General features: G+C 38.4%; 1 protein-coding gene across 2 annotated transcripts in view; it reads right to left on the bottom strand.

Annotated features, from left to right (window-relative positions):
- Positions 1 to 22,216, bottom strand: part of RSF1 (remodeling and spacing factor 1) — a 158,457-nt gene that overhangs the window by 5,804 nt on the left and 130,437 nt on the right. For both annotated transcript variants that reach the window (XM_082749528.1, XM_082749527.1), the window contains exons 8-14: positions 17,138 to 17,242; positions 15,427 to 15,506; positions 10,445 to 10,499; positions 8,784 to 8,893; positions 5,293 to 5,360; positions 3,655 to 3,862; positions 1,737 to 1,957 (exon numbers count right to left, since the gene is read on the bottom strand). In XM_082749528.1, the coding sequence (XP_082605654.1) occupies positions 1,737 to 1,957; positions 3,655 to 3,862; positions 5,293 to 5,360; positions 8,784 to 8,893; positions 10,445 to 10,499; positions 15,427 to 15,506; positions 17,138 to 17,242 (847 nt within the window). The remainder of the gene's footprint in view (positions 1 to 1,736; positions 1,958 to 3,654; positions 3,863 to 5,292; positions 5,361 to 8,783; positions 8,894 to 10,444; positions 10,500 to 15,426; positions 15,507 to 17,137; positions 17,243 to 22,216) is intronic.

Here is a 22,216-nt window from a genome sequence, read left to right as displayed (position 1 = left end):
GAATTATCACATCCAGCTTTGAATGAATTTCGAACATTTCAAAATGGCTCACCAACAGTCTGAAGGAGTCCCTACTGGCCAAATCTGGGAAAAACTGAGCCTACATAATGGTGATAACATATTATATCCACAGACTAAAATAAGAATCCACAAGTATATACTGATATAAAGAAATATATAGGGGAAAAGGGAAAGCACTTTCTTAAAGAACACCAAATTATAAATATAAAAGGGATGATAGAGCCAGGAAATCATTAATGAATGCTAAAACTATGGATGAAACATCTGAAAAGAAATGGTATATAAATAGTTTCAAAATGCCCTCCTACAAATTATTGTTAATTCTAAAGGGAAAACTATCGGAGACCTGGAGAACATATATTAGTTCTGTGATATTCCTGCTGAAAAATATATAATCTAAATCTAATCATAGTAAACAAACAAACAAACAAAAACCCTGACTAGGGGACATTTTACAAATTAACTAGTGTGTATTCTTCAAAAATGTCAGGATCAATAAAGACAAGGTTTGAGGAATATTTTAGATTAAAGGAGACTAGACTTCGGCTCAGGTCATGATCCCAGGGTCCTGAGATCGAGCCCCACATCGGGCTCTCTGCTCAGCAGGGAGCCTGCTTCCTCCTCTCCCTCTGCCTGCTTCTCTGCCTACTTGTGATCTCTCTCTGTCAAATAAATAAATAAAATCTTTAAAAAAAAAAAAAAGGAGACTAGAGACATGAATAAATGCAATGTGTACTCCTGGATTAGATCCTGGACTAGAAAAAAATTGATAGGACAATTTTGGGATACCTGATGAAATCTTAATGTATACTATTAATCAGATAAAGTAATATACCCATGTTTTATTTAATTATTTTTAAAGATTTTATTTATTTGTTTGAGAGAGAGAGAAAGAGAGAGAGAGAGAACGCACGAGCAAGGGGAGAGGAAGGGGCAGAGAGAGAGGGAGAAGCAGACTCCCCTGCCAAGCAAGGAGCCTGATGTGGGACTCTGTCCCACACCCTGAGAAAATGTCCTGAGCCAAAGGCAGATAACTTAACTGACTGAGCCACCCAGGCACCCTTCAATGTTTTAAAATATCTGATTTTGATAATTCTACTATGGTTATACAATATATGAAACCAAAAAACCCGTAAGCTCAGCCAGGTGAAGGATATAATACTCCTTCCTAGCTGTGACATTTCCTCAGTGAGAGGACAGCTACCTTTCTGCCAATCTTATCTGTTCTTTTAGGTGCTAGGCCTGTCACTATTTATTCAATTAATAGGGATAAACATAAAATATAAGAACATCAACTACTACTAATTTATAAAACGAATGAATCATTCACTGATAGTGATCTAAGTGTTAGAAATAACTGGTGAACCTTCTCTTTCCAACTGCTAGGTATCTGAGAAAAATGTTCTCAGCTTATTGAGAATGAGTCCAAAGAAACTCTATGAAGATAAAAGTCTAGGGGCACCTGGGTGGCTCAGTGGGTTAAGCCTCTGCCTTCAGCTCAGGTCATGGTCTCAGGGTCCTGGGATCAAGCCCCACATTGGGATCTCTGCTTGGTAGGGAGCCTGCCTCCTCCCTCCCTCTCTGCCAACTTATGATCCCCCTCTCTCTGTCAAATAAATAAATAAAATCTTTAGGGGGAAAAAACAAAACAAAACCTCTTAACTCCAGAAGTTCTAAGAATTGAGTTGGTGTGATATGGGTACAAATATTTTTACCAGAGTCTCTACTGTTCTCTTCAGACTCCTCCTCTTCATCATCATCAGAGTACTTTTTCTTTGGGGTCTTTCTTCGCAAACGCCTGCTTTGCCTCATTGGCCGGGAGGGATGTCGCCTCAGTCTCCGGCTACAGAAGTCAGTGTCGCTGTCATCATTAGATGGTGGGTCTTCTTCACTTTCATCTGGGTTTTCATCAGATACAACAAACTCATCTTGAGATCTGTCCAAGAGAAACCAGATGAATTATGATTCTGAGTTCAAATTCTAACAAGTCCAATGAATCATTCAGTAATGGTTAAAAAATGTAAAACATCTGGATAATTCTATCAATTTGTCTGTTAATAAAATGGAGAAAGGTCTTGCCATCTATTTTTCTCTTCAGAGAAGTTAAGAAGATGAAATGATGCTGATTTTTGTACATAAATTTCTTTGGCATCTTGGGATGTTCCCCACATGCCTTAAATTTAACATGTCCAAGGAGAACTCATTATTTCCTAACCTATTCCTCTCTTCTGTTTCCAAGTCTTATATTTAGAACTATTACCTATCCAGTAACTCAGACCAGAAACCTGGTACTATTCCTAATTTCTCCCATCTAATCAATTATTGATTTCTGAGTCACCCTTTTTTTTTTTTTTTAAAGATTTTATTTATTTATTTGAGAGAGAGAGAGAGAGAGAATGAGAGAGGGAGAAAGCATGAGAGGAGAGAGGTCAGTGGGAGAAGACTTAACCGCTGAGCAGGGAGCCCTAGTGGGACTTGATCCCAGGACTCCAGGATCTTGACCTGAGCTGAAGGCAGTCACTTAACCAACTGAGTCACCCTCTTAAAGATATTATCTCCAACCTGATCCCTCTTCTCTGTCGGACACTCATCTCTCACCTAAACCACTATAGCAATTGCCCAAGGAGTCCCTCTAGTCACTAGATTCATTTCCCCTCCAGATAGCGTCCAAATGAATGTCAGGATGAATTTTTCTGAAACATAAACCTAATTAGCCTGATGCTTAAAAATCCATCCATGGGCTTTCATCATCTTCAGGGTAAGAGTGCGAACTCCCGTGCATGACAAACAAATTGCTCCATCACCTGGTTCCTTTTTATCTTTTAGCCACATCTCCAGCTAGGCACTCTCTACTTCTTCCTCATATTCTTGCCACCCTGACATACCAGGAGCTTCCTAAATATTCCATGATGTCTTTATGCCTTGCTGTCTTCAACACGTGACTGCTCTTAGGGTACCCTCTTTCTCATCCCATTGTAAAATCTCAAACTCACTGATTTGCCTAATTTTTCTTTCTTCAAATTTCAGATCAAGCTTTATTTCCACTCTAAGGCTTTCTTTGAACTCTCTAAATTTATCAAACTCTTCCTTTATACCCTAACCTAAGTTAGGGTTAACTTTACCTACATTTTAGTAGCAATGACACAGAATGACTTTTTTGTGGTTTTCAAGTTTGTTTCTCCCACTAACAATCTGAGAGGAGAAACTCTGCAGTACTGTTTCAACACTTGGTCTGCAGGAAAAATCCTTCCTGATCTTCCGCACTGGATTACCTGCCCCAAGCCAAACCTCTGTGGATCACCAGAGAATAGCACCTAATCACCTGAACTTAATTCTCACATTTGACTAGGAACCTCTCAAGGACATGTTGGCAGAAGGTGGCATGGAGATGCACAGCAAATGAATGCTTGATTCCAGTTAATAAAATGTAAACACGGTTTTGAATATTAAATGTATTAATCTAAAAAAAACCCAAGAACCGTAGTCTTGAATCGGTTTTAAATAGCCTGAAAATAAAAAGAGATCGTCCATGTGCACGAAGGACCAAAGCCCTGTCACAACCTGGCCGAGCTTCTCTTCGAGCCCCATTTAAGCCTGTATCTAGGGAATGGGATCTGCTGGCAAACCACACACCCGTCGCTGATCTTGAATTCATCCTCACTCTCTTCTTCATCCAGGTTGCTGTCACTGTCCAGATCATTTAGACGCCGGCGTTTCTTCCGGCGTGCAGCAGCTGCCCTCTGGGGTCGTTTATTTTCCTTTCTTTCTTCATCCAAAATAGTAGAGATGTCTTTCCCACGGTGACCTGTGATGGTGGAGATATCTTTTCCTCGGCCAGCTCCTGAGTTTGGGGGTGGGAGGAGGGTGAGAGGTGCGATAAGGGGAATAAAGGGAGGAAGAGAGATGACAGTACATTTATTAAAAGCTTCTCTTTAATATCTAGAGCGGTCCTTGTTCATGTTTAGGCTCATTTATTTTTTTCCTAGAAATAAGTGGTTTTCTCACAACTTCCACTGACAGAGCTCTCATCAAGAGAATTTTTGCACATGTTTAGTCTACTAAGTGGAAGTTCACCATGTAAAGAACTTTTTAAAAAATTTGATACATTTTGCATACTATATAACATTCACCCTTTAAAAGTGTATGGTTCAGAGGTTTTTAGTAGTCACAAAGTTGTGCAACTATCATCACTAACAAATTCCAGAACATTTTTATCAACCTCAAAGGAAACCTCATACCTATTAGCAATCACTCAAGAATCTCTTCTTCAAAATTGTCTTTGGACATGGCTTTAGAAAGAGACCAATCTGTTTTAACTGTGTGTGCAGGACAGAAAAGATGAGAATCCTGCAGCAAAGCTGTCAATAAGGTGCAGAGCCCTGGAAAAGCTGGTGAGTTCTTCAGACAGCCTACTTACTACTAATCCTCCTCAGAGGTTTCCTAAGTATGAATGGAAACCACAATGCTCCATACTAGAGCACTGGTAATTCTCTATGTCATTCTCCTTAATTTACCTTCAAACCCTTCTGTTTTTATGTCACCTGTTAAAGACTATGGAATTAATAAACTGATTTTTAAAAGGTTGATCTAAAGTAATCATTCAGATTCAGATTATCCATAATTTTTAAGATTCTGTATTTGTAGTGATCTAAACATAAACAACAAGAAAGTTTAAGCAGGTTTTCTTTTTTTAAAAAAGATTTTATTTATTTGTTTGACAGACAGAAATCACAAGTAGGCAGAGAGGCAGGCATAGAGGATGGGGGGGAAGCAGGCTCCCTGCTGAGCAGAGAACCTGATGCGGGGCTCCATCCCAGGACCCTGGGATCATGACCTGAGCCAAAGGCAGAGGCTTTAACTCACTGAGCCACCCAGGCGCCCCTGGATTTTCTATTTGGAAGCAGAAGTAAATTTTTTAATCTACACAGGAACATTTACATTTTATATCAGGTCATAAAACTGCTTAAAAAATAATTAGTAAGATCTGAGTCTACCCATTGACACTATGTCCACAAATTATTTTGAATCTCAGACATTTAACATCAGTAGAGAATAAAAAAATTTATATGCTTACTGCTCTAATCAGTGTTGTTTTTCTGTCTTTTTTTGAAAAGTAATCTCTATGCCCAATGTGGGGCTTGAACTCCCGACCCCGAGAGATAAAGAGTCACATGCTCTACTGACTGAGCCAGCCAGGTGCCCCTAATCAGGGCATTTTAAGTTAACTTATTGGCCAACTCATACGAAGAAGAGGGAATGATAAACACATACCTCCTCCATCAGCTTCTTTGATATCATCTTCTATAGCTTCATCGATTGCTTCATCAAATTCATCAAATCTAAAATATATACAACAAGCACATCACAGCCCGACCTGGTACATGGGTTAGGAGGAGTTGCCTCTGAAATGAAAAAGGCCTGAATATAAAAATGCTCTCTGCCACTTCAGGGCTGTGGGACTTGGACTACACCACTTCACTCCTGTGAACCTCAGTTTCTTTTGTAAATCGGGATCTAACTCCTTTTCAAAGATCATCTATACCAGGCATCAGCAACTATTTTGTACAGGGCCCAACAGGAACTCTTCTAGGCTCTGTAGACTACACAGTCTCTGCCACACCCACACAGCCCTGTCACTGTGCTGCTATGGAGAATGTAAGCAGACTTTATCCATGGACACTGGGATTTGAATTTCATGTAACGGTCCTAAGATTTTCATCTCTTGGTTCTTTTTTCAATCATTTATACATATAAAAACCATCCCTAGGTCATGGGCTATGGCTATATAAACTGGCAGTGAGCCAGGACCTGCTCCATGGACCAGTTTGCCAACCTCTAACTACACAAATCACACAGCAAAGTAAGTTGAATTAGTGTTCCAGAAGTAATACTAAGTGTGAGAACTACATGATTATGGTCATCGGAGATGATATTACTATTTCCAAAATCCATACATAGATGGTCAGAATTTTAGAACTAGGTAAAAGTACTTTTTCTCACAAAGGCCGTTGCCCCCAACTTAAACAAGACAAGTCTAGACGATCCTCAAGATTTCTTCACATACAAAACTCGCTAGACTTTAGACCTGAGGTGACCAAAAGGATAAAGTGGCTTGTCTAAAACTAAGCAAAATATGATCTTTAGTCACATGTGGCGACCTATATTTAAATTAATTAAAACAAAAAATTCTGTTTCTCACCAGGTGGATTTTAAGTGCTCCACGGCTACGTATGGCTACAATTACCAGGCTAGAGAGCAAAGAAAGAGCACCTTTCCATAACCATAGTAAATCACACTGGACAGTGCTGGATTAAAGGCAGACAATGGATTAACATCAGAGTTTAACAGCCAAATATTTTGTCTTTTCATAAGAAACTCATTATAGCTATGGATTTCCTCTCTAGGAAAAAAAAATCCACATAAACATAAAATTTTATCTCTAATTTCAGAGAAGCCAGAAGTTCCAGGTTAAGAATTCTTCTACAACATAGTATTTAATGGCTATATAGTATCTAATCTTATAGATGTATCATAATTTAAAGTTTACTTCCAATTTTTTCACAATTACAAACACAGCTATGAAAAACAACCTTGCAGCTGTAGCTTAGCTTTTCTTAAACAAATTCTGAGAAAGTAAAAATCTGTGGATCCACTCATTAGGCTAGAATAACAGATACAGATAAAGCCAGATACAGTTAACAGAAAACAACATTTTCTCCCAATGGTATGTTTCAGTATAAAGTGGCAAAACAGCCTTTTCCTTTTTTTTTTTTTTTTTTAAAGATTTTATTTATTTATTTGAGAGAGAGAGACAGTGAGAGAGAGCATGAGTGAGGAGAAGGTCAGAGGGAGAAGCAGACTCCCCATAGAGCTGGGAGCCCGATGCGGGACTCGATCCCAGGACTCCGGGATCATGACCTGAGCAGAAGGCAGTCGTCCAACCAACTGAGCCACCCAGGCGTCCCAAAACAGCCTTTTCCTTTGAATGACTTCTACTTTCTCACTCACTGAAAAACTTGGTTTTCTTTGGACTTACAAAATGGTATCATTAAGAATAAAACATTCCACGCTTGCCTGGAGGATTTGTTATTTTTAACATAAATAAGTAGCCTTGATTTATATCCCAGATGCAGAGCTCTGAATAAGGGATTGGATATGACACTCCACACATCGACTTCAAATTCTATGCTTTCAAGGAAACAGGAACCCATATCCCTATGGGGTCTAGATCTGATAAATTTGCCTTGAGTATAACTCTTCATTGCTTCTTTTACATTTCATCTAAACGCTACCCTTCCTCGGTATTTTATTGTAACTCTACCTTATCATAACTCTATCATAACTCTTGATGGCCAAGGTTTCACCAAGAGATCTGTTGGACTACACGTCTGTTCTTAGTATTCTTGCTACCAATAAAACTGTTGGCTTTAAAGAGTAGAAAAACTGTTCTCCAAGGGTTGTAGTAATTTATAATATAACCATGAAGTTGATGAATTTTATCATCAATTTTGTTCTAATTCTGAAAAGCAAAATTATTTTCTTGTTCTTTTAATTTAATTTAATTTAATTTTTTAAAATATTTTATTTGTTCTTTTAATTTTAATGTGATTACTGAGTAAGGTCAAAAATTAGTTTCATGTTTATTGTCATTTTTGCTTTTTCTTTCACAAGCACTGATTTGAAACCTTTGCCCATTTTATCAGCCACTATGCATATTTTCTTACTGATTTGTGGGAGCTTTTTAAGTATTTTTTTAAATTTTTTTTTAAAGATTTAATTTATTTATTTGACAGAGAGAAATTACAAGTACACTGAGAGGCAGGCAGAGAGAGAGAGAAGGAAGCAGGCTCCCTGCTGAGCAGAGAGCCCGATGCGGGACTCGATCCCAGGACCCTGAGATCATGACCTGAGCCGAAGGCAGCGGCTTAACCACTGAGCCACCCAGGCGCCCCCTTTTTAAGTATTAAAGATTTTAATGTTTTGTCATGTGTTGCAATTATTTCTTTTAATTAAAAAAATTTTTTTTTTGCATTTGAGAGAGAGAGAGAATGAGAGAGAGCACAAGCAGGGGGAGGGTCAGAAGGAGATGGAAAACCAAACTATATTTACTGATTCTTTCAAAAGACATTTGTGGAGCATTTACTATCTCTTGGTACTATGCTAAAGCTGCCAAGGGTGAAAGAATGTGTAAAACAGACCTTCCTTACCTTCATGCTAACAGTCCAGTCAGGGAGAGAAATACTAATTCAGTAACTAAAATCACAATCATTAAAACCATGACAAGTACTTTCTAAGAGAAGAATTGGTTGCCATGAGGGCATATAATAGATTTGGTCAAGAGAAGGGTAACAAGCTGAAAGTAGGAGTGAAATCCTAGGTCGAGTAAAGAGCACACGCAAAGGAGCTGAAAGACGACTGTGGCTGATAATGACAGAGTGAGGGAAAATGTGGATGACACGGAGCTAAAAAGGTAAGTATGGAACAGACTCTATGGTGCCTGTAGGGGCCTTGTTAAAGGCATCGATCCTTAACCCAAGAGCTAGAGAAATCTGACAGAGTATATTAAGCAGAAGAGGATGACAGGAGCAAATTCACACTCTGAAAGGACCATGCTCTGAAGCCCCAGGATTCTACAGACAGCAAGTAACAAATATATACAAGCAACTAAAGAGCATTATAAAGGGAAAAGCGTGTACTTTTGGGTCATTCTGGATAATTAAAAAAGACATTTTACACTTTCACCATTTTCACATATTTCATACCTGTAACTTATACATTTGCGTGTTCTTGTTGATCTCCTTTCAAGTAAGTTTGCTTTGGATTTTTTTGAATCTTTCTTCTTTTCTTCATGATCTTCAGAAAAATCTGGCTCCTGGTTTAAAAATATGGTAACAAACATATAGGTTATTAGGACAAAAAAGAAGATACTTGGAATGAATAGTTTTCTAATGTCTGTCTAGGCAGCACATGTTAAAGTTCCGAAAAAGTGAGGTTATCCCACCCACCCGCCCAACAAAATGGAATGAACATGGCAATGCTAAGTAGAGAGATTCAAAAGAATACTGGTGATCAAAGGATGAAGCCCTTCTGTATTAAAATTCTTATGTTTCTGTGAGTTTATAATTAACTCTTTTAAAACAATCATGATGAAGTTTCTCCACTAATAGATTTTTTAACAAATAATTAAATTGAACACATAGAAGATACTCAGAAGATATGCTGAATCAATGAAATAATGGATTTAGAAAAAGAAAGAAGCATGGTGATGTAGTAATCTGTCTTGGTTAGTTAAGCATGTGATTTAATTAAGCCTGAATGAAAGTGTGTACAAAACTAGGAACATTTCTTTATTTTAAATGAAAACCATGTTATATGTACTTTCACTCTTGGGATATCTTTAATGAGAAATTAGACTAATAAATGTAAAACAATATTCCTTCAAAGAAACCAACTGTTAAGAACAGATACTGAGATTTTTAATAAACACTCAGAGCACAGAATTAAAACCCAATCTCCCTAAACTACTCTTTTGTCACTTTACATAAACAACACATAAAGAAGCTAAAATCTAATTACCCAGTATAATACAGTGTTAAAAAATAAAACCACCCTGGAACATAAACCTCAGAGGGGTGAGCTATATAAATCTGATTTGAATGTGATAGTACATTTTAGGGCTATTAGCATATACGTAATTTTATTTTACTATTACTATTATTTTCTTTAGTAGACTCTACACCCAACATGGGGCTCAAACCTGCAACCCGGAGATCAAGAGCTGCAAGCTCTACCAACTGAGCCCACCAAGCAGTCCAGCATGTACTTAATTTTAATCATGAGGGAAAATACAGGTGATTTCCTTAAGGTCCTACATTTCCACCTTTTTTTTTTTTTTTAATTTTATTTATTTTTTTGATAAGCAGAGATCACAAGGAGGCAGAGAAGCAGGCAGAAAGAGAGGAGGAAGCAGGATTCCTGCCGAGCACAGAGCCCAATGCGGGGTTTGATCCCAGGACCCTGGGATCATGACCTGAGCTGAAGGCAGAGGCTTTAACCCACTGAGCCACCCAGACACCCCAACATATCCACTTTATTTTTTAAATCTTTTTTTTTTAAATATTTTACTTATTTATTTGACAGACAGAGATCACAAGTAGGTGGAGAGGCAGGCAGAGAGAAGGAAGCAGGCTCCTTGCTGAGCAGAGAGCCCAACGCGAGGCTCGATCCCAGGACCCTGGGATCATGACCTGAGCTGAAGGCAGAGGCTTCAACCCACTGAGCCACCCAGGTGCCCCAACATTTCCACTTTTAATAAAACAGGTATACTATGTATTTAAAACAATTCACATTACATAAAGTGGGTTAAATTTTAGAACAATTATGGCAGTCTCTTCTTCAAAAATAGTACAAACGAGGAACTTACTTGTGGAGGAATGATGTTTTCAATACTGATACCCACATACACCAAACGTTCTTTCCTTTAAGTGAAAAACAAAAATGCATGCAAAATGAGATTTGCTAAAAATAAAATTATTATGAAAGCATTACTAACACAGACAATACTAAAATTATGATTTCATGGTAATAGCAGAGGCTAGCTAGGTCAGACATGTTAGCTACTCTCTATGGAGCTTATTGCACTGGTATCTGTGGTAGGCACAAAACTTTCTAAAGGTAAAAACTGTAAAAAGGTGTAACCAAAAATTATAGTCTTGGAAGTAATCATACTGATGAAATAAAACCTGTGAACTGAAGTAGACAAGGAAAATCCATGAGGAGAGTCATGCTACAACTCACTGACAAAGTGATTACACAGAACGTCAACCCCAGACAAACTAGATCTCTGTTCTGCTAGAAGTTTTCATATGCGTCTATACAAAACTATACTCTTGTGGTAATAAGTATCAATACTAAAAAAAGAGTTCTACACAATAGGATCATGTCAAGGTTTCAGGGAATGATACTAACACCATGCATTTGCAGAGAAGAAAAAAGGCATGCAGTCACATAGCGGGCTCTGCACCCTAGTTGCTCCAATGAAGATTATTTTTAGAGCCAGGTAACACTTCTTCACGTAATGTGGATTTAGAACACTAATGAGATCTCCATAGTTTCTTTCCACAGAAACAAATCCTTGTTGATTTTAATTCAACAAATTTCACACTAACAAACTGCTATACCCAATAGACATTTCTTTTCTGGTTCTCCCGAACATCATCTAATTCACCAAGGACAGATGAGCTCTTATATACACAGGCCAGTGTCCATTGAACTGAACAGAAATAATGAGCACTCTTCCTCTCTTTGCTTGTGACATTCCTTAGAGAAGGGCATTTCTCATCCAGTTACCTGGGTCCTTCAGAATGCAGCCTTCACTGCCCTAGAAACCCTTGGCTCTGCTAATAAGAATCTTATGGTCTTTTTGAGATGGGTTACAAAGCTCTTCAATCAAAAACTGGCATGTAAGAAAATGATAAAATTATTTTAATCAAAACCTGATTAAAAATAGTATAGTTAATGAATTAAAAACCAGGAAAGGCAAGAACAGTAGTAGCTGAAATTAGCAGGGAAGACTTCATGGATAAGTCAGAACTTGAGTTCTGTTATTAAATATGTTCAATAGATATCTATCCTTACACTAATCAAGTTTACTGTTGTATTAGCTTCCTCTTTTATATCGCAAAATCTCTACTTTCACTTATTATCTCCCAAACTCAACTGAAAAACATTCGGTTCAAGCCCACCATGATTTGTGTCAGGCTTGGGAATTCCAAGGGCAAATAATACACGGTTCTTATCCTCACAATTATTTAGCAGCTGACTGTAGTCCATTATGAAAAGGTATAATGGAAACATGAAAAAGGAATAACTTGTTTGAAAAGCTCAGAAAGTTAAAAAAAAAAAAAAGCTGAGAAAGTTGGAGGCTTTAAATAGGTGGTAACAGTTAAGCAGGCTCTTAAAGGTAGGTATGATTACTCATTACAGCATTCTCTTGCTCAGTAATCTTCTAGAAAGATAGGTCTTCTGTTCCATATGTCTTCTGTTCACCACCACCTGGCTCAATGATCATACTGGGCCCAGACCTCATTATTAGAAACAACCACACCCTTCCTAAAATTTCAATTTCAGGGAACCTATTTTTTGACGTCTACTCGCTCCCTTTTCTGGCTCACGCCCTCTGGTACACTGATTTCAACAACTCTCTAACTCCAGTGGGACCTCTATCCATCGACCCTAGCCTCTTTTCACTGTCCATTACTCCCTTGTGTCCTTACTTTCCCCCTTACCTGGCTTAGACTCCATGGTCCATCATTATAAATACTCCTTTGCATATACTTTCAAATTCCTTGTCTCTTTCTCTCCTTCCCTCTGTTACATTACCTGGAAAATTCCAACCCTGATTAAATCCAACTCTCTGCTAGCAAACACTAGTAAAAGAACTCTGGAAGTACAGAACTATTTGAATTCCCAAATAATTTCTGGCACCAAGTTCTGGAAGGGATGTTTACCAACCAGTTGAAGGGACTTCTGAAACATCAAATTTCACAGAGCATCACAGCTCCAGCTCTGTAGTCAGTTTCTGGCCAGTCACTAATTACTGATTGACAAATCCTTCTTCTTCACCATACTGTAGAGCCCTTTAAGGTAGAGACCACATAATACACTTCATGTTGATTACATTGCCTGGCATAAAGTGGGTGCTCACTAAATGTTGGTTAAATGTTGAATAAATGTATGAACAAAGGGAAAGATGTTCTTGTGCTAGGATATAGAGAGTAACCAAGGCTCTATGGTTCTAGAATGAGTGCTAGAGAAATTGTTTACAGATTTTAAAAAGGATGAATAAAAATGCTCATTTTTAAAAACAAGTGAAGTCAACTAGAGTTTACAATTAATATATTATTTACTTTAGAAATATATATATTTTGCTGTTTATTTATTTATTTATTTTTTTAATTTTGCTGTTTAGAGCCCCTAGGATTCATATATATCAGGAGCTATTAGGAGCTACAGATAAAGAAAACTTTGTTAACCAGGTTATTGGTAAGAATTAAAAAATAATAACAGTAATTCAGTTAACTGGCTTTATGGCAGCCTATTCTCCCTATAATAGTAACTTTCCTCTTCTTTCTGTGATGCAATCTCAAAAAGGATTTCATGTATGAACTAAAGCCACAATTATGGATATCCTCTTAAAGGATGACATTTAAATAAAAAGGATTACCAAAAGTAAAAGCAAAAGCAAATGAGTTAGTAATGGGAGACCAATAGTGTGAATAAGTATTGTGGCATATTTTAACATCAATTTTAAGTACCTCTTATTACAAGAATATACCCTATAGTGAGGCAGTAGTCAAAAAATTTTAACCAGCCTTTCCATAAAACTACTCATTTCTCAGAAGCGCAGGTAGATTTCAGAAAGAGTAAAGAAAATGCCTAATTTCTTATTATGATTTAATTTGAAGCATCCTTATTTAAACCTTTTCTAGTGTCAAAAATAAAAGCAGGAAAAACTGTTAATATCAAAATTATCCTAATAATTACATGAAAGACTATTATCCAGAGTTTCTAAATACAAAGGTATCTAGACAACTGATTTTTAAATAATTTTTTAATTTTTTATAAACATATATTATTAGCTCCAGGGTAGACAACTGGTTTTTAAAAATGAACTATTTTTATTTCCTAATCAACTTTAGAGATTAATTTTGCCTTTAAACCAAGTAGCATCCATTATAAAGCAGAGAGTTCAAGGTGACTAGTAAGGAAAAAAACCAGGATCTAGAGGCTGAATCCACAGAGTTCACGGTATGGGGGAATAAAGTGAGTGGATTATCAAATGAGCTAGCTGTCTGTTTTAAAGCAAGCTAAACTGGAGGGAGAGGAAGACTATGAGAGGGCAAGTAAAGGTTACAGTAGCAGCAAATGAAGATAGTAAGACCAACCAGGAGACATTGTTTAGATTTTCTCATAATGTGTACAAATGGGCATCAACGGTTAAGCTTCTGAATATTCTCTTTTAATACCTCCACCACTTTCTTAGAAGGTATGCCCGAGTGCAGGCCTCACCAGCTCTCCTAGACCCCAGTGCAACAGTCTCAGCTCTAATTCCTTTTTACTGTTACCAGGGCATGTTTTCTGAAATAAAGATCTGGTTATACTTCTCTCTCTCCTTTGATGGCTCTCTTGCTACCTGTAGAGAATAATTCAAATCCCCCAGTCACAAACGCCAAGCTGTTCATAATCTGGCCTCAATCTGTGTTGACAACTTCATCTCCTACCACTCTCCCTGTCTCATGTCCACACTTCGTCTTTGCTTGTATTTGGCTCTTTGCCTGAAATATGCTTCTCTGCATGTCCAGCCCTAAGTTATCTTCCAAGGACTTGCCTGATAGCCCAAACCCCTACCAGAAACTAAAATGGCCCTCCACAGTGTTCCTGTATTGCTCTGAATATACCATCAGTCTACCTTTCTATACCACTGGCTGATACGGCTATACTCTGACAGAGGTGAGTTCCATGTAAGGAGAGCTTCGTCTCACTCACCTTTTCTCTTCAGTCTGGTACACACTGAAGATGTGTTGTTTAGCATTAAACTACTATTGTTTAGCAATAAAATAACTGAAGAAGGTACAAATAAATACAAATAAACATAAACATATGATCCTGATTTTGAGCCCCCTTTTAAAGACTGGATTCAACTCCAGTCTTACTTCCTCCAAGAAGTCTTCTACAACTGCTTTAAGACTACAGTGCAGTGGTAAATTGAAAAGGGAGGCATTTCTTGTAAGTCAGGACTCTTATGACACAGTTTAGCATTTCAATGCTCTTTATTTTATCGGTGTTAATTCTGTCCAACCAAAGAGATGACATGGGTAACTAGACCAGTTCTTAGAATTTTCTTGTACTCACTACATACTTAGTAAGGTATATATCCTGCACAATAACTGCACAATAACAATATATTCAGAGTAGGTTTTGATAAATATTTTAGATCAGGAGTTGGAAAACTTTTCCTGTAAAAGGACAGATAATAAATTACACATGGCAGGCCAAAAGGTTTTTGTTGTAACTACTCAACTTTGCTGCTGTAGTGTTAAAGCAGCAACAGACAATATATAAACAAATGAGCATAGCTGTGTTCCAATAAGACTTTTTGGACAATAAAATTGGAATATACAATGTTCATCTGTCATGAAGTAAGATTCTTGTTTTGATTTTTTTCAATCATTTAAAAATGGAAAACAAACATTCCTAGTGGGAATAGAAAAATAAGGAGCATGCCATATTTGACCCACAGCACAGTTTGCCAATAATTACTTTAGATAGATATATTAACCTATACTGCAAGACAGTTTTACTAACAAATTCCCAAGTAAAACATTAACACACATATCACAATACCTGCGTTCAGCACGTTCCTTCTTCTTTAAGGCAACATCCAAATCCTGCAATTGTTCTTCTAATTTCTCACACAGTAGTTTCTGAAAGAACAAAACATGAGTATTATTTCTTTTCTTTATTTTCTTCTTAAAAGATTTTATTTATTTGACAGACAGATATTACAAGTAGACAGAGAGGCAGGCACAGAGAGGGAGGGAGGGGGAAGCAGGCTCACCGCTGAGCAAAGAGCCCAATGTGGGGCTCGATCCCAGGACCCTGAGATCATGACCTGAGCCAATGGCAGAGGCTTTAACCCACCGAGCCACCCAGGCGCCCCTATTTTTTTTCTTTACAGAAAGCTCTAAACCCAGTGGGGGTCTTGAATGCCTGACCCTTAAATCAAGAGTCTACTGACTCAGAGCCTGCCAGCTATCCCTGTGATTGTCATTTTTAACACCTTTCCACATACATTTATCCCTTGCATGCTAGCTCATGGATACCATGCAATTCTGAGAGCTGAAGAGGGAGGCCACACAGTGAAAGAACACTGAGAAGGTCCTTGGGTTTAACTACATAAAGAGATGACTCAGCCTCTACTGAAATGAGGATGAGCACAGTACTCTGCTGCGGAAACTCCCAGCCTCATCCAGAAATACATTCTATGCCTATGTTGCTGGTGGTAATCAACATTTAAAATAGCACCTGGGGTGCCTGGGTGGCTCAGTGGGTTGAGGCCTCTGCCTTCGGCTCAGGTCGTGATCCCAGGGTCCTGGGATCAGGTCCCATATCGGGCCTCTGCTTCAGCAGGGTGCCTGCTTCCTGCACCCTCCCCCCCACCTCTCTGCCTGCCTCTCTGCCTACCTGTGGTCTCTGTCTGTCAAATAAATAAATAAAATCTTAAAAAAAAATAGCGTCTGGCTCAACACGTTTACATGACAGTCATGAAAAAGTCTTAAGAATCCCACAACATTTTTAAGGGAGAAGGTTCTATGTACAATACAATATAATGATGCCAATCACTACTTTTAAAAAAAAGAGAATGGGAAAAAATTATACAACCATGCCACAAGGTGACTGGGTTAAAACAGAGGTGAAGAATATATCTGATAAAGCTATGATAAGCCAAGGAAATCCACTTTGATGGGAACTTCAATAAAACCCATCATTTTTAAAGTGAGATGAGCCTGGACTTGTGACAGAAAGGACCCCTTGAGTGCAGTGGCATAAAAATAGTCTGTTCTTCAGCTTCCAAAGGAAATTCACCTGAACCAAGATATAAGAAAAGTATAATCCATGTTTCTATTCACAGTAGCATCACAGTGGTACATAATTCATAATACCATCCATAAAACTGACAAGAAGGAGGTAGGCAGAAATGAAAAAGAGGATGAAACAAAGGGATAAAGAAATTTATTTCTTCCCTCATATATCATTTTAATTTGGGGCTATTTGTGCCTGTAACATATGTTAAGAAAACAATGTATCAGAGATTATAATTTTATAAAAATTAGGTCTTCAAAAAATGCTTTGGTAGGGGGAAAAAAAAGGCCTAAAAGTTATTAATAAAAGGTAGTTTTTTTCAATAGTCTCAAGTTTCACAGAATTTTAAACAAAAAGGAAACAGTATATACCAACTGCTTTGAAAACGAAAAATGTTTAGTGGCCGTCAAAAAGTATTATTAATTGGAATATAAAACTGAAAGACTAAAAACAAAGGTGTTCTGGATCTTACGTGTTGGCAAGGGGGGCAGAACCATTCTCCATCTGGGATGATCATCAGGGGAGGGCGAAGGCAGGCAGTGTGGTACCCACTGTCACAAGAGTCACACAGAAGAATCTGAAACAAACCACAGGTTAAAGTCAACCTAGTTCTATGACTAAAATTCAGTGACTCTGAAGTTAAAGACATTTCAATATTTCTTAATACTATACTAAGAAGTATCCTATACCAGAGTATCTTTATTTGCATAAAACTAAAAAAGCTCTGCTAACTGGGATCTAACACGTCATTTTTTTTAAAAAGTAAAAAGTTTTGCAATATGATAAACTACAAAATTCAGTGAAAAATTAAGTTTTTTTCTTTTTTTTTTTTTTAAAGATTTTATTTATTTATTTATTTGACAAAGAGAGAGAGAGAGACAGTCAGAGAGGGAACACAAGCAGGGGGAGTGGGAGGGAGAAGCAGGCTTCCCGCACAGCAAGGAGCCCGATGCGGGACTCAATCCCAGGACCCTGAGACATGACCTGAGCTGAAGGCAGACGCCCAACGACTTAGCCACCCAGGTGCCCCAAAAATTAAGTTCTTTTTTAAAAAAAGATTTTATTTATTTACTTTAGAGAGAGAGCGAGAGAGAGAAAGAAATAGCAGGAGGAGGGGGAGGAGTAGAGAAGGATGGGGAGGGAATCAAGCAGATTCCATGCTGAGCAGTGCCTGACATGGGGCTTGATCTCATGATTCAGAGATCATGACCCCAGCCAAAATCAACAACCAGATGCTCAACTGAATGAGTCACCCAGGAGCCCCCACAAGTTCTTCTTTCTTTCTTTTAAGATTTTGTTTAATATATTTTTTTAAAGTAGGCTCCCTGCCCAGCACGGAGCCCAATGTGAGGCTTGAACTCATGACTCTTGAGATCAAAACCTGAGCTGAAACCAAGAATCAGACAAAGCTGACTGAGCCACCCAGGTATCTCAAGATTTTATTTACTTATTTAATTTTTAAAAGATTTTATTTATTTGTCAGAGAGAGAGATCAAGAGAGCACACAAGCAGGGGGAGCAACAGGCAGAGGGAGAAGCAGGCTCCCTGCTGAAACATACATGAGCCTTTTTATCATGAAAATTCAAACACGAAGGGACAAAGGTATGAGGAATGGAGCTATACTTAGGATCATCATGTTTACAAATAAAGGGTAATAATAACTAGACCCAAGTTGTCATTTTATATTATTTAAGATGAACAATTCTCTTAAAATGTACACTCAGAAATGTTTAACTTTAAAAAAACCTTATTTTTAAATGATGTTAGATTCACAGAAGAGTCGCAAAGATAGTAGAGTTCCCTTAATTCTTTTACCCAGCAGGGGCGCCTGGGTGGCTCAGTGGGTTAAGCCTCACCTTCGCTCAGATCATGATCTCAGGGTCCTGGGATCAAGCCCCGAATCAGGCTCTCTGCTCAGCAGGGAGCCTGCTTTCCCCCCCTCTCTCTGCCTACTTCTCTGCCTACTTGTGATTTCTCTGTCAAATAAATAAAATCTTACAAAAACATCTTTTACCCAGCTTTCATTAATGTTAACATCTTACATAACCATGGGACATTTATCAAAATTAAGAAATGAACATTAGGGGTGCCTGGGTGGCTCAGTCGGTTAATTGCCTGCCTTCAACTCAAGTCATGATCCTGGGGTCCTGGTACTGAGCGCCATGTTGGGCCCTCTTACTCAGCAGGGGGCCTGATTCTCCCTCTTCCTCTGCTCTTCCCCCTGCCTATGCTCTTTGTCAAATAAATAAATAAAATCTTAAAAAAAAAGAAATTAACTTTAGTACATTACTATTAACTGACCAACAGACCTTATTCAGATTTTACCAGCTTCTCACTGGTGCTCTTTTTCTGAATTCAGAATGCAGTCTAGGATATTATATTGCATTTAATCATGTTTCCTCAATCTCCTTCAACAGTAATGGTTGCTTGGTCTTTGTTTTCCATGACTTTGACAGTTTAAGAGTACTAGATACTACATGGACTGCCACTCAGTTTGGGTTTGTTACGAGTTTGGGAGAATACCACAGAGGTGAAGTGCCTTGCTCAATGCATCAAATCTGGGGATATGTGATATCATCATGACCTATTACTAATAATATTAACCTTGATCACTTGGTTATGGTAGTACCTGTTGGTTTGTATCACTGTGAAGTCACTGCTTTTCACTTTCCATACTTATTCCAGTCTAGCCCACACTCAAGGGGAGGAGAATTAAGCTCCACTTTCTGGAGGGTGGAGTAGCAAAGAATTTGGAGGTGTAAACTAAAACCAACCACAGAAATTAATAAATTTCACCCATTAATTTTAGCACTCATCAGTGCTACATCATTGCTTGTAATGACCGTACTGTGGTGTTCTAATGATGATTACTTACTTCCCTCAGGCCTTCTACTATTTGGAATTTTTCTGTAAAGAAATGTCTTTCTCCCCCCATTTGTTTGTTTGTTCAGTCACTTCTTTATATCAGAATCAACTAATAAAGATTTATTTTCTTTGGCTTAGAATCTAAAATCATTATTTACTGTTCAACTTCCCCTAGCCACAGGCACTGGCTAATTCTTTCAGATTGGCTCCTGGTGTCCTTAAGACTCATTTGCATCCTTTTTTTAAGGCCCTTTTAAACTTTCTGACATTATGGGACACTCCAGGTACATCCTGTATTTTCCCTGCCCAAGTCCTTAAATTAGCCATTTCTCCTGGAAGCCTTAGTTCCTTTACTGGAGAACGGTATTTAGAAATCAACATTTGGGGGTTACCTGCATGGCTCAGTCAGTTAAATGTCCAACTCTTGATTTTGGCTCAGGTCATCATCTTGGGGTCGTGGGATCCGAGCCCTGCACTGGGCTCCCTGCTCAGTGTGGAGTCTGCTTGTCCCTCTCCCCTTGCTCCTCCCCCTGTTCTCTCTCTCTTTCTCAAATAAGTAAATAAATGAAATCTTAAAAAGAAAAAAACAAATAAACATCTGGGTGCTGAGTGCTATGGTATGAGACATCATTGCTTCTAGGCTCTCTCAGAGAACAGAGCTATGATATAAATGCATGTAGAGCAATCCATGTATAACACAGATCTATATTAAAGCAAGCAGGAGTTCATACCAGTAACTCCAGCTCTAATCCAGTACCACAGGACACATTCTAGCCTTTGATCTTGCTCATCTGACACTGAGAAAACTGGCTCCAATTGTCCACACTTCATTTATTTGTTCAACTGTAGTATATATGTAAAGCAGTTTCTAAATTGCTAACATGAACCACAGTGGCTGGAATGGGTAGAGGAGGGCAGTGTGATGTGCACCAGTGTACAGCAATTTAAAAGTGAAAAGCTGCCTCCCCCCTTCTTACAATGCATCACAATTTGCTGCCACTACCCAGAACTCAATACTAAGTCACATCAGTGTTTTACTTAAGTCATACCACTGACTGATCACACAGGCATATGTGGACTAACCTAGGCACCTCCTTTCATTTATCACATTGTTTGCATGGTAAAATGTAATCTAAATTTCAAATAACAAAATTAAAAGTAAACTTTTGGAATGTAATATATTTAAAAAGTGATGTTTGTCTCTATTTTGCAATAAAGATAAAATTCCGTTAAAATAAATCCTACTGTGTAAGGTTTCCAAACCTTGGCCAATGATCCATTTATTTTGAATAAAGCATCTGGAACACCCCACTGAATTCTAGACTCATCAATGAATTTATTGCTTTCTTGCTGTAAGTTCAGTGAGGGCAAGGACATGTCTTTCTAATTCAGCGTCATTTCTGTACCACTTAACACATCATAGATGCTTGAGATTTTGATTTATGATTATCTTTAAACACTGGGCAAATGGAATCCACCACACTTGGGATCTTGAGTTTCCAATGTCACTCTTTTTTGGCACAGTAGCCAGCAATGGGATTTTTTTTGTTTTTTTTAAGATTTTATTTATTTGACAGAGATCACAAGTAGGCAGAGAGGCAGGCAGAGAGAGAGGGAGGAAGCAGGCTCTCTGCTGAGCAGAGAGCCCGATGCAGGGCTCGATCCCAGGACCCCGGGATCATGACCTGAGCCGAAGGCAGAGGCTTAACCCACTGAGCCACTCAAGTGCCCCCAGCAATGGGATTTTTAAGAGCAGCTATTAAAATAACCAAATAAATGAAAAGTCCTGTGTGTGTGTTCCAAGAAGGGTACAACTTTCTCCATCTCTTTAACATCATTTCTGCTCACTTCATTTTACTTCTCTTTTCCTCTCACCCCTTTGCTACTGACATCTACTGCCTCCTCAGTCAAAATTCACACTCTTGGTTTAAAAAGGTATTACAAATGGAAGGGAAAGAACACAAGTGTTAATTTTTTTTTTTTTTAAGATTTTACTTATTTATTTGAGAGAGAGACAGTGAGAGACAGCATGAGCAAGAAGGTCAGAGAGCGAAGCAGACTCCCCATGGAGCTGGGAGCCCGATGCGGGACTTGATCCTGGGACTCCGGGATCATGACCTGAGCCGAAGGCAGTCGTCCAACCAACTGAGCCACCCAGGCGTCCCACAAGTGTTAAGTTTTTATTGGAGGGCAGAAAAGACCAAATCTCAAGTCTTCTCATGGCCTTTCTCCACACAAAGATCATTAAAAAAAAAAAAAAGATTTTATTCATTTATTTGACAGACAGGGATCACAAGTAGGTAGAGAGGCAGGCAGAGAGCGAGGCAGGCTACCTGCTGAGCAGAGAGCCTGACTCAGGGCTTGATCCCAGGACCCTGGGATCATGACCTGAGCCGAAGGCAGAGGCTTTAACCCGCTGAGTCACCCAGGCGCCCCTCCACACAAAAATCTTAACTTTCATAGCCTGATGATCATAAAAATTCTTGGAAGGATCTTCTCAGCACAATTTCAACATCTATTCTCAGAGCTAATGTCACTGTCTGCTTCTAAGCTTTATCATTTACTTGAACCCTCTGAAACTATGGGAACAGGATAAACATTACTGATAATTTAATTTCCAGATAGACTTTAACATTAAGGAAGAGGAAGAATAAGTAAATCACAAATAGCTTTAAGATAGCACACC

Source organism: Mustela nivalis (genome assembly GCF_964662115.1).
Source record: "Mustela nivalis genome assembly, chromosome: 9".
In the NCBI taxonomy this organism is placed as follows: domain Eukaryota; kingdom Metazoa; phylum Chordata; class Mammalia; order Carnivora; family Mustelidae; genus Mustela; species Mustela nivalis.
The sequence above is the reverse complement of the archived record's forward strand: the minus strand, read 5'-3'. Positions and strand labels throughout refer to the sequence as shown.